General features: G+C 40.7%; 1 protein-coding gene across 1 annotated transcript; it reads left to right on the top strand.

The window, feature by feature from the left end:
* The first annotated feature begins 602 nt into the window (after window positions 1–602).
* Window positions 603–12370, top strand: LOC119740620 (predicted GPI-anchored protein 58). Its single transcript, XM_038215985.1, has 3 exons — window positions 603–644; window positions 5149–5462; window positions 12184–12370. Exons 1-3 carry the CDS (start codon window positions 603–605, stop codon window positions 12368–12370), a joined length of 543 nt encoding a protein of 180 aa, XP_038071913.1.
* The last annotated feature ends 1566 nt before the right edge of the window (window positions 12371–13936 follow it).

The following is a 13936-nucleotide window of genomic DNA, read 5'->3' as shown; positions in this document are numbered from 1 at the left end:
CCCCCACTGGCTGCCCCCTCCTCTCCTCTGTAGTGAGAACGATGGATACGACGTTGTATAGGCCAAGATCAAACCGCGTTTCATCTAAATTACCTAATTGTACAGTTGGTGTATACGTCCTTAATGGTTTGGCACCTTGAAAATTCAATGTTCAAATTGACTGGACAATATTCCTGCACAACATTATTTATGAGCTTTATATAATGAGACACCGCATGAGACAATCGGTCGGCAATGAATGCTTAATTTCATTCAACTGTTGACAGCAAGACCTTCCTAATCGGCGCGCAATTTTAAGCATTTAAATGGTATGAATCCCAGCACAAACATAAACCTCCACAATATCAGCGATTTCAATATCACTATCTCCCCTCTATAACAAAAACCATTTCTCCCCATCCCTGGAAATGTTTCTCCCCATCCCCGGAAATATTGGTGACATGGTCGACGGGTTTTACGGAAATTGGGCGTTCCAACTAGCACCCTTCACCCTAGCTAGCCCCTTCCCCTATATTGACGATATGTCCTGGACCCTCGCACAATCTCCGCAGGAAACGTTATGTACGCGCACGTTGAACGCAAATACAAATTAGGCGAGACTGATGGCGAGTCCAAATAGGCTCGCGCCTCGCGTGCAGCAGAGGGTATGATTCTTTATTTGACTTAACAGTTGTTTGGAGTTATTAGAGTTTAAATTATCGAGATTTCATTGTATGCAGTAATTATTACGAAACAGTCAACTCTACCCATCTAGCGGGTGCCGCGCGAAGCGCGGCATCCCGCTAGTTGTAAATAATTGTCGGATTGAACAGCGCCCCCATTGAAAGTATAAGTACGAGCTCCCTCCCCCCCCCCCCCCCCCCCCCCAGTGTCCAGAGATCAAAAAGCCCTGTCTACATTTCAGATCTTTTTTTGCTGATGAACCACCCCCCCCCCCCCCCAACGGCGAAAATTCCTGGATCGGCCCCCCGGGGGTGTTGGGGGGGGGGGGGTGCAACCACTAGTGAAGAAAGGTAATCACTATAAAATATTGGGGGGGGGGGGCTAGACAGCTTCACTTTGGCACACTTTGTTTCGCGTTTTCTATCCTTGAATTAAATTACAAGCTCATTTCTCCTTGTTTTTTCCAGGTGTAATTGCTCCCTAAACTTGCTACATGTATTCCGCTCTCTTGTTTTAACATGTTACTCTTCTTGATACATTGATGCTCTGTATGTGTATAGCATTATACAGCTAACAGCATTGTTGCACTGCTCTGACACATTATAACGATAATTTCCCATATAACCTATAACGAGATTTTGCCCTTCACCGACGTTTTAAACACTGTATATACTCAGTGTGTTACCTCCAGTGTGAAAGTTGGAAAAAATCACTCGGGTGGGACTCAAACCCTATTATATTATTATTATAATAGATAATTTCCAAATTATTAAGTTCATGTAACACAGTAGTCATGTTTGGTTTATTAATATTTAGATAAAAAACATTTACATATGCTGGTATACATGTAGGTGAGTGTAAGTGTTACACATGTACTTGACAAATTACCTGGATACACTTTTAAATTCTCACCTACATGTACATGTATGGAACATTGTAATAATGTCTAATGAACCTCACTATCTTAACACAAATATATGTAAAAGCCATCATCAGTCCAAAAAGAATGTACACGATTATAATTAATGTCTATACATGTAATTGAACATGTACACAGTTTAATTCCCATGAATCTAGAAGGTTGCTGTAATTATTGGAAACACCCAGGTGTGTGACTGGTCAGTAGGCTGCCAAACAAGTCAGAGTGTTAAGCTTTGGCTAAATTTGGATTTGCGCATGTCGGATGATATCTTACTGTCCTGTGTAGGCTTTGCTTCGATGGTACTGAAATGAGCAAAGAACAATATCAACTTGGTAAAAGTTCTTTATCCCCTACTTTATGTTTAATAAAGCAATTATTGATATCAGTTCCTCGAGGAACAACTACCGGTATCTACATGTAGGAATGTAAAGTCCATTTCCGTCCGACATATACCATTCCGTCCGACATGCAGAAATCATGTCGGACGGAAAGCACTTTTATTCATTTTATCTGGAAGGGTGACGAGGTGAAACATAAAACTTCTTGTTGGTGTTAATACTTAGTCTATTGATTGATACTTGACAATATTTGCCTTTTTATTAAAACAAGTAAATTAAAAATACATAACATTTTAACAACCTAAAGCATGTCGAACTGAAATCTTCACAACAAAAATCATCATTTGAAATGAAATACCGATACTAAGATTTACGGCAGCAGCAATAATGATGAAATGGATAATGACTGAAGACAATCTAAGTTATTGTTTTTGTGGAAAAGATAGAATTCAAGGCATTTGTACTTATTATGAGAAGGGTTTTCTTTAAATGCAAAAAAATCTGTCCGACATGAATTGATTTCACTGGCCACATTATTAAAGCAACTTTTCACTGAGATAATTATGTAAATTTATTATTTTTTTTCGTTCAAAACAGTAAATTAGGTTAATATGCTTCAAAAAGAAGGATTTGTAAATCTTGTTTAGGGCTTTTTAATTTCTTACCTCTATGATGACCACTTATGAAACATGCCCAATAATACATTTGGCAATGATGGCTATCACAAAGTGTGTATGGAAATGGAAAACATTTTCATGATGAGTCCAAAAGTCTACCAATCTGCCTTTGGGCAGTTTCACGGGAAAGGTTGCAAAATGAAAAATATGAAATCGATGCTTATTTCATAGGAAGACTTGGTTGGAATTTGCTGGTTTCTGTCTCACAAGGACCATCATTTTGTAGCAGTCTCCAGAAAAAAAATCGCAGCTCTACGCATTACGGTTTTCAAATTATAAGCTCACATGGGTGCTAAAGCACAAGATTTGGAGTCTCATTCACATTTTCTAGAAACTGCAATTGATGAGAATTAAAAATAAATGCCATGGGAACCACCCAGACTTGCAAGGACATTGAAGTATGTCCCAAAAATATGTACACCAAATTTCATTAGGATTGGCCAACTCGTTCTTTTGTAATGCCGTTTTGAGTGAGACATTGATGTGTTTGTTAAACGTTTTTTCAAAATGTCCTTTCCTGAACATGGTATTTTTTCCCAGAATTAAAAGAAAGAATACACAACTTATTGCCTGTCAAAATGACGCTACACACTCCAGTAATCAAGTATAAAAAGATGGGAATTGGATAATCACAACTAAATTTGATACAGCAGCAGTCGCATATGCCATGCAAATGTTTGTTAAAAATGTCCTTTCCTGAACATGGCCCCCCTTTTTTTACAGGAAGTCAGAGATAAAACTTTTTTGACATAAACATGTACCTAGGGGTGTACTTACTAGATTTAACAGACTACAAAAAGAATCAGACTCGAACCTTGCTTGCTGTCATGACATTGTCGTTAAACTGCATTGTCCTTTCCTGAACATATAGTTTAACAGAGTACTTGGCAAAACCATGGTTGCAGAAATTTGATGAAGTTTATGCTTATATTGTCTGTAAAGTTTATGTTCTAAAATTAAAACCAACTAAATGGCAAGAAAGTGTTAATGTTTTGTTCTTACAGGTCATTTACTCACTCATGTTTACACACAATATGAGTAAGCATATGCATATAGTATACATTTATCTTTACAAGGCACACTTACATGTAAATCCAATATTTGTCAGGAATTGGCTAATTTACAGTTTCAAACCATCCCTTCCACAAAATACACACATTAGTTTGAGTAAATGTAATCAAAATTTACTGTTTTAGTCTAGTTTCTGTGTATTCATGTGTTCAGGAAAGGACACTTTTTTTAACAAGTTTAACAACATCTGTTATACATTGTACCGCACTGTTTTAACCATTCTTTCTGTGTGCAGCCATTTCATTAGTTTAATTGCTATGAAAAATGGAACAGTCAAGCTTATCATGCACTGATCATGCACAGCTTGTTAAAAATAAAATGTGTGTCCTTTCCTGAACATGTTTGAAACATTTAACAAGGAACAAGTACAGATACACAAGAACCTTCCTCAGTGCATACATGTACTACATGTACGTACGTGTGTACAAGTTCTTTAAACTGTTTTGGGCTTGATGTGCCTATTCCTAGTTACATGTAGATCCCATTTTATAAAAAGCGTCAAGCTGACTGATTTTTTTTTTTTCACTGGATAGTACAGTGTAATTATCTAGGCATTTCTTTGTGGGGCATGTACCGGTACGTGTATATATCAGTGTCTCAATACAAAGTTATGTTTTCGCCAGCAGTAGGCCTAATTATAGCCTAATCATTTGAATGGACATTACTTCAGACTAACTTTATTGTCATGCAGGAAATGCATGGTGCTAGTACCAGTATGCTAAACATTGTTAAATAGTTTGTCCTTTCCTGAACGTAAATTTAGTTAGATGGAGCAATAATAAGGTACAAACTGATCTGCCTCACAAATGTATAGCCTCCCAACTCTAGTTTTATGGTTATATTTCTTGTAATGTTGCTTCATAAGATCAAACTTGACTGAATGTAGTAATTGTTAAAATTGTTGACCTTTCCTGAACAAAGTAAACCCTTTTCATAGCAATTATAAAGACCATGGTAACTCTATAACGCAGCACACTATAAACACAATTTCTTTGCCAATTGTTCTACCATGTATACAGCCCTTGAACAAAAGTGCAAATAATCAGCAGGCTACATGGTTTTCTGTAAAACAGAAATGAAAGTTTGTGTTTCAAGGAAAAGAGAGCTATAAAATTGAATTTTTTTGTCAGTATATGAGATAACGTGGTATTTTTCTAGCCTAGAGTGCATTAATATTCAAGACATGACTACTGTGATGACTATCAATCATTTTAAAGCAACTCTAAGCATGTTTGAGATGTGGAATTAGCAGTTTATGATACCTACCTTTATTCGACAAATTTTATGGTCTGCAAAGTGTAAAGTGCCTTAAAATTGAAATGAAAAAATGTTTTTAAAGCCTTGACTTTAACATTTTCTAGTACCTTTATGTATGTACTTTCAACAAATAAACATGTTTTATGGATACAACAAGTTTCATTTTTGACCCCCCGTGAGACTTTTTTGCAACCTTTCCCGTGAAACTGCCCCTTTACAGATTGAAACTGATGTGCCAGTCAGCCCGGCATCACCTGCCACCCAACCAGCCAGCCCGGCATCACCTGCCACCCAACCAGCCAGCCCGGCATCACCTGCCACCCAACCAGCCAGCCCGGCATCACCTGCCACCCAACCAGCCAGCCCGGCATCACCTGCCACCCAACCAGCCAGCCCGGCATCACCGGCCACCAGACAAGTCAGCCAGGCATCACCTGCCTCTACACCACCTCGGAGTCCCCAGCAAAAGCAAAGGCTGATAGACGGAATCACGGCCCTCAGCGAGGCGACTGAATTCACTGAAGCCTTTAAGGAGTGGGTGTATACTTCATGCAACAAATCAGAACCCAACACGGACGCCTGCCTATGTGGGAGCACAAAGCCCAAATATATGTTTCACATTAAAAATGTTCAAAATAAGCAGGCAGCACGGCTGGGTGACCATTGTATAAAACACATTCCCCTGGCTTCTGGCATAAATCTAGGGTTTGTGTTGAGCACTGCAAAAGCCATGATTGAACGTGGTTATAAAGTGCTCTTCACAAAACAACTGGGTGATGAATTGAACATTTTAATTGATAGGAGCACCAGCATACTAAAATACCGCACTCAGTTAGAGGCAATGTACCCAGGAGGAATACCTCTTGATCAGCAGTCCTTGATTGCAAAGGCAGGATGTGATGAAGCTAGGCAAATGATAGCCAATAGGAACTACACAATTTGGGTCAAGTTGTATGTTGCTGATGAAACAGCTGCTCCAGGTAACTTGACTCTGAAAGCTGAAGTAATCAGAGCCGAGCCTGTTAAAGAGGTAGTGAAAAAATAGTGACACATTGGACAAAAGCACAATTTTTTTCACCAAAGCATCTCCATGGTATACCTTTTCGAAAAAAAGACGGACGCAAAAAATTGGATGATGGGAAGGGCATGTATGACGTCATTATGACGTCATCAGCTAATTATTACATGAAACAAATATAAATTGATAATAATCTTCAGAACTACAAGCATTACAACAACAAATATGGTATCAAATTAAAGGGGACAGCAAGCTCTTTCATTTGAGTGGTATGTCATGGGGATAGAATATAGTTAAGGTTGATTTTGTGGGTCAAAAAAACCTTTTTTGGTCAAAAGACATGTTTTTTAGGCTGAAATCATGGATTTTGGGTAGTGAGATTGACACTTTGTTTTAACATGCAAACAGTACGGTATGTGGTATTGTGAGATGTTGTTTTTAAGTTCGAGAGAAAAGTTCAAATTCTATGCCAAAAGAGTTTTTATAATTGATTATTAGTAGGCCCTATCATAAATATGTTTAAACTTGTTCCAAAGATAAGCGGAAAAGTGAGGCATCTTATAGCGAGATACATTTGTAACAAAAATGCTAAGGATTGTTACATAGTATTTAAAAGCACCATTTTTTTCACCAAAGCTTTGCCAATGTTTACGATCAAAAATAGGGTAGGATGCAAACAATCAGATGACAGGAAGGGTACTTTATGACGTAATAATGACGTCGCAATATATACTACCGAGCTTGTACAGTAATTCATTGTAGAAAATAAGGTCGTGAAGCGTTGTGATGAGATTCCAAGTAATTAATTTGGCATTTTGAGGGTCCGGGAATTGAAGAGTGATATAATCAGTGACATTAAGTAACAATAAGCTGATTTGCTGTTGCAGTGACGTCACTATTTTCAAATTTTCTTGAAAAATCTAAGCATTTTTTTATCATGGACAAAAGTGCTACAATGACGGTATTTGTCATGCAGAAAATAAATTGTGTGAAATTGTGCGGCTCCTTGAATTTGGTCCTTACCACATCCATTTGTTTTGACCATTTACTATAGCTGGAAGACGTAACCTTCTTATATGTGTTGTATATTACGGGTAATGAGGTATGGGTTAGGAGCCAGACAGAAAGGAACGTGGTAACCTGAAATAGATTAACAGAGTGGCCGGAAATGGTGATGGTACGTCTTTTAACAATGTATTACAAACGGGGGCCGCCCGATAGTCCGAAGGTCCAATAGTCCAATTAGTCCGAAGGTTCGATAGTTCAAATGCACAAAATTTCCATAAGAGGGGGTTCGTTAGTCCGAAAATGAAATAAGGTTCATTAATCCGAACATTTGATGCAATAGTCCGAAGGTTCATTAATCCGAAGGTTCATTAGTCTGAAGGTTTATTTATCCGAAGGTTCGATAGTCCGAATTGAGAATAAGGTTAATCAGTCCGAAGGTTCAATAGTTCAAATCGAAAATAACAAGCCCGCGGTTTCTCCGCAGCTAAGCGCGGCGCTTCGAACGTCTAGCACAAAGTAACACTGTAAAATATCAGGAGGAGGTATTTTCTAAATCTTCAGGCAGTGCAGAATCGATATTTCTCTCAATGAATCTAAAATCATGACATGTCTATTATATTTCCGCCATGATGGAAGCTTTGACCCGAAAAAAATAACCTCGGCCATGACAATGGTGGCAAAGTTGATGCTTGTCACGATTTTTTTCTTTCGATCTTTCAATAGGGGCAAAGTGCATACCTTTCCCCTGAAGGTTTTTCTTTTCATTTAAAAGTTTCATTGACGTTGCTAGCATTCTGTACTCAACATTAACAAATAGCAAGGTTCACACACATCCCAACCTAATAGGAGTGGGACGGGCTTCCATTGAAACTAGTTCCAACTGGTGTAGTTTCGTTTTAATAAAAAAGCTATTCATGTGTTACCCTCTGCAAGTTTTTTTCTCATAAAAACTCAGTAGACCGATAAATCCTTGCCTAGCCCCAAACTTGCCACCTACCGATCATAAACATAAAGATGCATTTGGTCTTTTAGTCTTTTATATTTGCCATTCCCTGTAACAAACAAATAACACTGCAAATATATCAAGAACTACATGTACATCGTTTAGGCCTATGTGAATATTTTTATGAACAGAAATTCACCCGCTTCCAGTGGAACCATTTTGTTTTAACTTGAACCAAAAAAATCCTTTCGGGTTTTATAAGTTTAAGTATATTCAGTATATTTCATCACAGTGCATCCAGAATCCAACATTTTCAGGGGCCTTAAAGCAGGCCCCTGGCCCTGTGGCCCCACGCCGTAAGGGCTCGGAAAATAAAACAAAACATAGGCCTACACGACGACGGAATTTACTAAATGTAAGAAAGCAGCCTAGCAACAATAATATTTACATGCGATATGTCATGCATAATACAATTCTTTTTCCAGAATTAAATGGAACAAAGAATGGAGATAAAAATACAGGGTTTTCGACTTTTCAGTACAGTAGAAACATTATAAGAGCAACAGTATATTCTAAACAAAAAAGTGAAATAAATTGTCTTTATAATCTCAAAAAACATTTGCTAAAAAAGTCATATGAAAGTGGCCAGGAATCGCCTCATATTGCACCACAGAGCATCCATATTCCAAAACTTTTAGGGGCCCTTTAAGCCACGCCGTAAGGGCTTCGCGCTCCGCGTTCGCATTAATTTTGTCCGTCCTTTAGAAATTCCAGCACCCCCTGGTCCGATAGTCCCAATCGACAATAAGGTCCGATAGTCCTAATCAACAGTAAGGTCTGATAGTCCGAAGAGTCATACTGACGAACCGTATTGCCAACGGTATTGCCAATTCGGACTATCGAACCCTATCGTCTATTCGGACAATCGAACCTTCGGATTAATCAACCGTATTTTATTTTCGGACTAATGGGACCTTCGGACTATCGAACCTTCAGATTATCGAAACTTCGGACTATTGAACCTTTGGACTAACGAACCTTTGGACTAATGACCCTTCGGACTAGAGAACCTTCGTACTATCGGGCTGTAACCATTACAAACCCAATACCAGTGCAGCAAGTCATGTCCTGCAGTTTGTAAAGGTTTTTCTAAAAAGTTTGGGACGTGAAAAAGACAAACAATTATCCATGATGCACAAGCACAAGTGTGTTTCTCGATTAAATGCACCATCCTTGTCGTTGATGGACCGTCTATCCTATTGAAGTATCCATCAGACATCATCTTCTGTGTGACACGAGCAGAGCATTTCTGAAGGTCCACTGTGTGAGTAGTTTATGCTTTCTTGTTATCTTCCACAAAGCTGGATTGCGACTGAGATCGTGCAAATAAATAATCTTAAAAAAAGCTTCATCTGTAGTCTTGTTTATTAATTATAAGAGATTTTGGTAAAAATGAACAGAAGTCTTTGTAGAAATTGTAGATATAATTCATCTTGCGTAAAATATACCTTTACAAGTTTACAAACTTCCACAAAACGTATTATTTTGCAATATTGGAACGTATAATTGGTTTGAACATTCTACCTTTTATTGCTTATGTGAACTGTTTTGGACTGCTTATTATCTGCATGCAAACTACACCAGAAAAACTACGTTGTCCACAAAAAGGTTTAAATTGTAACGCCGGAGAAGTATATGCTCAATTCCTGGCTAATGTTGAAGGGTTTAGGGCAATAAATGCATTGCCAGTTGATGTAGAATACGGAGCCGAAGGGACAGTAGAAACTTTTGTGGAAAATAATGCCTCGTGGCATCATTCCTGAGGTAACATTTATGAGATAATCATGACGTAAGACATTGCATTTTAATGAATCATTGATCACAACAGGGGATAGGAGCGAGGGTCAAATGTACATGTACATACCGGTACATTTTTAATTTAAAACATTAAATTAGGAAACATCCCTCATTTTATCAAACTATTTGTATTTAAATCTTTTAAAGATACGGTAGTCTAAGAACAAAATTGGCAACTGCACTGATTTCCTTGACCTTCCAATGTTTCCTTGATTGATGGTTCTGGGCTTCTGGTGCCCAGGGGCTTCTGGTGCCCAACTCTGATATTGATATGGATATTGACAAATTATTCGGTGCTACACAATTGAAATAATACCCGGTGGCCCAATTGAAAACGGTAGCCGGAGTAACAGTTTGGAGAAATGTTTTGAATAAACCGTTTGGCTGAGGCGTGTAGTCACACACACATTTGGACTGCGTGTTTCTTTCATTTATCTGCTTATAAATTGTGATCCATAGCAAGGCTTTTTGCCTGACTTTTGTGAGAACTTATAGTGGAAGACGAAATTACCTTTCTAGTTCTGGTGATTGCAGTCTATCTTGGCTTGCTGGGGTAACCCCAAGTCTAGCATTATACACCTTATTCAGGAGGTAGCCATATATCGATCTTGTTCCCTGAATCTATTTATAAAATTGTCAACTATTGAATGGGATGGTGCCAGACTATTTTTGATTGGAGCGCGTTCCAAGCCTTACTTTGAATTCTTTTTAAATGTGGCTTAAAACATTTTTGGGTATTAATCACAAATTTTAGATTATTCATCAGAGCAGAATGGTTTATCTTTGTAATGAACTTTTATTTCATTGCTTACATTAATACATGTAGTGCTTGGGCAAGTACATTATTTCATGCTCAATTATTTAATTTCATGTGACTTGTATGTTTCTTGTGCATGTGGCTAGAATATATTTTTGGTTATTTTTTCCCTTCTTTTTCAAAATTGTTTTGAGAAGGATGTCATTTTCTGCTAAGGGCATCACCCTGGAATATCACACACTTTAGAAGAGCCTTTTTTAAAAATGTATTTTCAAAATTGGCCAACATGTGCAGCAAACAAACAGGTCCAGCTTGTTGCATGCTGTGTAGTTCTAATGAGCAATGTTTTCTTATTTCGTGTGAGACAACATTTTGTAGTTTAATATTTCATTTTTTGATTTCATTTAGTTTGTAATCCTAAAATAAAAGCCACTCCAACTTTGATGTGGCGACAACTGATGGAGTTGACATTTTGATCCTTGGTTGTCAATTTTGTAATAGTTTGTTGTATTTGTCTTTTCTTTCCAACCAGTTTTTACAACCAATGTCTGTGGGGAGGAATATTAATAGACATTCCATGCACATGTTGGATGCATGATCCAATGTCCAACATGCAAAGAGCAACCATTGTCTTAAAATCAAACTCTACATGTAACTGTAACACAAAACCAAAACAACAACACAACTGAAAATATTCTTTGAGGAAATTTCCACGATAGATTACTTAATAACAAACTTTGAATTATGCTCACAAGAAAATTAAATTAAAAAAAAACTGTGAAAACAATGAAAAATTTGATTCAAGATACAGGACTACAGATACTGAAGTTGGATATCCATATTAGCGTCGGCGCATGCTCACATGTATGTAGATTCTGGAGTTCAACTGTGGTGATAGTCTTACAACGTAAGGCTATTCTGGCTAGCTAAGATGCAAATATCTGCACGCAAAGTTTCAACCGAATCGGCTTTTTATTTCTGTACATACATATATATAAGCCATTGAAAAATTAACCTTTATGATGATGTCACTTTCTATGATGAAGTTACATGTCCCATGATGACGTCATAACGTCACGTGTCAATTGCGCACATTTACTATGTGGTCTTAGTCTGCGGCAAGTTTTTGGAGATCTATAGACAGTGTCAAATTTTGTAATTAGAACCTAATCTAAAACAGTTTATAAAAATATCAGCCAATGTCGAACATTTTTGAACCCCCCGCCAAGTTTCATGACAATCAGACCAATATGTTTTTCCTAGTAATTTATGAGCAGAAATTACTGCTAAGCAATTTACATGCTAAGATAAAATTCCGCGGAGAACCATTCACAAGAAATCACAGGGAAATGAAGCTGGTAACCTGCCTCTGCTTAACAAATAAAAAAAATCTATTCTTTGCTCAGCAAATGTTTGTGCTTCGCAGCAACATGAAATACGTTCTTTTTTAATCAAATTAGGTTTTGCCCTTCAATGTTACATAACTTTATATTAGTTCAGAGGTGTAACGACCCAACTACGACATCATCCCAACTATAGTTAGGAATTCCCAAATTATAGGTGGGACCACTGCCATAGTTGGGGCATAACAGCAGTCTTACCGTTAGTTTGATGACGTTCAGCTTGTGGTCACTTGAGTCTTTTCTCTCACTTGCTCATCTTGCGACCCAAGTCCATGCTGCAGCATGATGGCCTTCAGCACCTCCACCAGGCTGAACTCCTTGCACTGGGCAGCCAGCAAGCCATTGGCCAGATGGTGGTCCTTGCAGCGTGATGGCCTTCAGCACCTCCACCAGGCTGAACTCCTTGCACTGGGCAGCCAGCAAGCCATTGGCCAGATGGTGGTCCTTGCAGCGTGATGGCCTTCAGCACCTCCACCAGGCTGAACTCCTTGCAGTGGGCAGCCAGCAAGCCATTGGCCAGATGGTAGTCCTTGCAGCGTGATGGCCTTCAGCACCTCCACTAGGCTGAACTCCTTGGGCTGGGCGGCCAGCAAGCCATTGGTCAGATGGTGATCCTTGGAGCATGATGGCCTTCAGCACCTCCACCAGGCTGAACTCCTTGCGTTGGGCAGCCAGCAAGCCATTGGCCAGATGGTGGTCCTTGCAGCGTGATGGCCTTCAGCACCTCCACCAGGCTGAACTCCTTGCAGTGGGCAGCCAGCAAGCCATTGGCCAGATGGTGGTCCTTGCAGCGTGATGGCCTTCAGCACCTCCACTAGGCTGAACTCCTTGCGCTGGGCGGCCAGCAAGCCATTGGTCAGATGGTGATCTTTGCAGCGTGGTGATCCTTGCAGCGTGATGGCCTTCAGCACCTCCACCAGGCTGACCTCCTTGCGCTGGGCGGCCAGCAAGCCATTGGTCAGATGGTGGTCCTTGCAGCGTGATGGCCTTCAGCACCTCCACCAGGCTGAACTCCTTGCACTGGGCGGCCAGCAAGCCATTGGTCAGATGGTGATCTTTGCAGCGTGGTGATCCTTGCAGCGTGATGGCCTTCAGCACCTCCACCAGGCTGACCTCCTTGCGCTTGGCGGCCAGCAAGCCATTGGTCAGATGGTGGTCCTTGCAGCCTGATGGCCTTCAGCACCTCAACCAGGCTGAACTCCTTGCAGTGGGCAGCCAGCAAGCCATTGGCCAGATGGTGGTCCTTGCAGCGTGATGGCCTTCAGCACCTCCACTAGGCTGAACTCCTTGCGCTGGGCGGCCAGCAAGCCATTGGTCAGATGGTGATCTTTGCAGCGTGGTGATCCTTGCAGCGTGATGGCCTTCAGCACCTCCACCAGGCTGACCTCCTTGCGCTGGGCGGCCAGCAAGCCATTGGTCAGATGGTGGTCCTTGCAGCGTGATGGCCTTCAGCACCTCCACCAGGCTGAACTCCTTGCACTGGGCGGCCAGCAAGCCATTGGCCAGACGTGGTCCTTGCAGCGTGATGGCCTTCAGCACCTCCACCAGGCTGAACTCCTTGCGCTGGGTGGCCAGCAAGCCATTGGCCAGATGGTGGTCCTTGCAGCATGATGGCCTTCAGCACCTCCACCAGGCTGAACTCCTTGCGCTGGGCGGCCAGCAAGCCATTGGTCAGATGGTGGTCCTTGCAGCGTGATGGCCTTCAGCACCTCCACCAGGCTGAACTCCTTGCACTGGGCGGCCAGCAAGCCATTGGCCAGACGTGGTCCTTGCAGCGTGATGGCCTTCAGCACCTCCACCAGGCTGAACTCCTTGCGCTGGGCGGCCAGCAAGCCATTGGCCAGATGGTGGTCCTTGCAGCATGATGGCCTTCAGCACCTCCACCAGGCTAACTCCTTGCACTGGGCGGCCAGCAAGCCATTGGCCAGATGGTGGTCCTTGCAGCATGATGGCCTTCAGCACCTCCACCAGGCTAACTCCTTGCACTGGGCGGCCAGCAAGCCATTGGCCAGATGGTGGTCC

The sequence above is a fragment of the Patiria miniata genome, unplaced genomic scaffold (genome assembly GCF_015706575.1).
Source record: "Patiria miniata isolate m_02_andy unplaced genomic scaffold, ASM1570657v1 HiC_scaffold_10, whole genome shotgun sequence".
NCBI classification, from domain to species: domain Eukaryota; kingdom Metazoa; phylum Echinodermata; class Asteroidea; order Valvatida; family Asterinidae; genus Patiria; species Patiria miniata.
The sequence above is the reverse complement of the archived record's forward strand: the minus strand, read 5'-3'. Positions and strand labels throughout refer to the sequence as shown.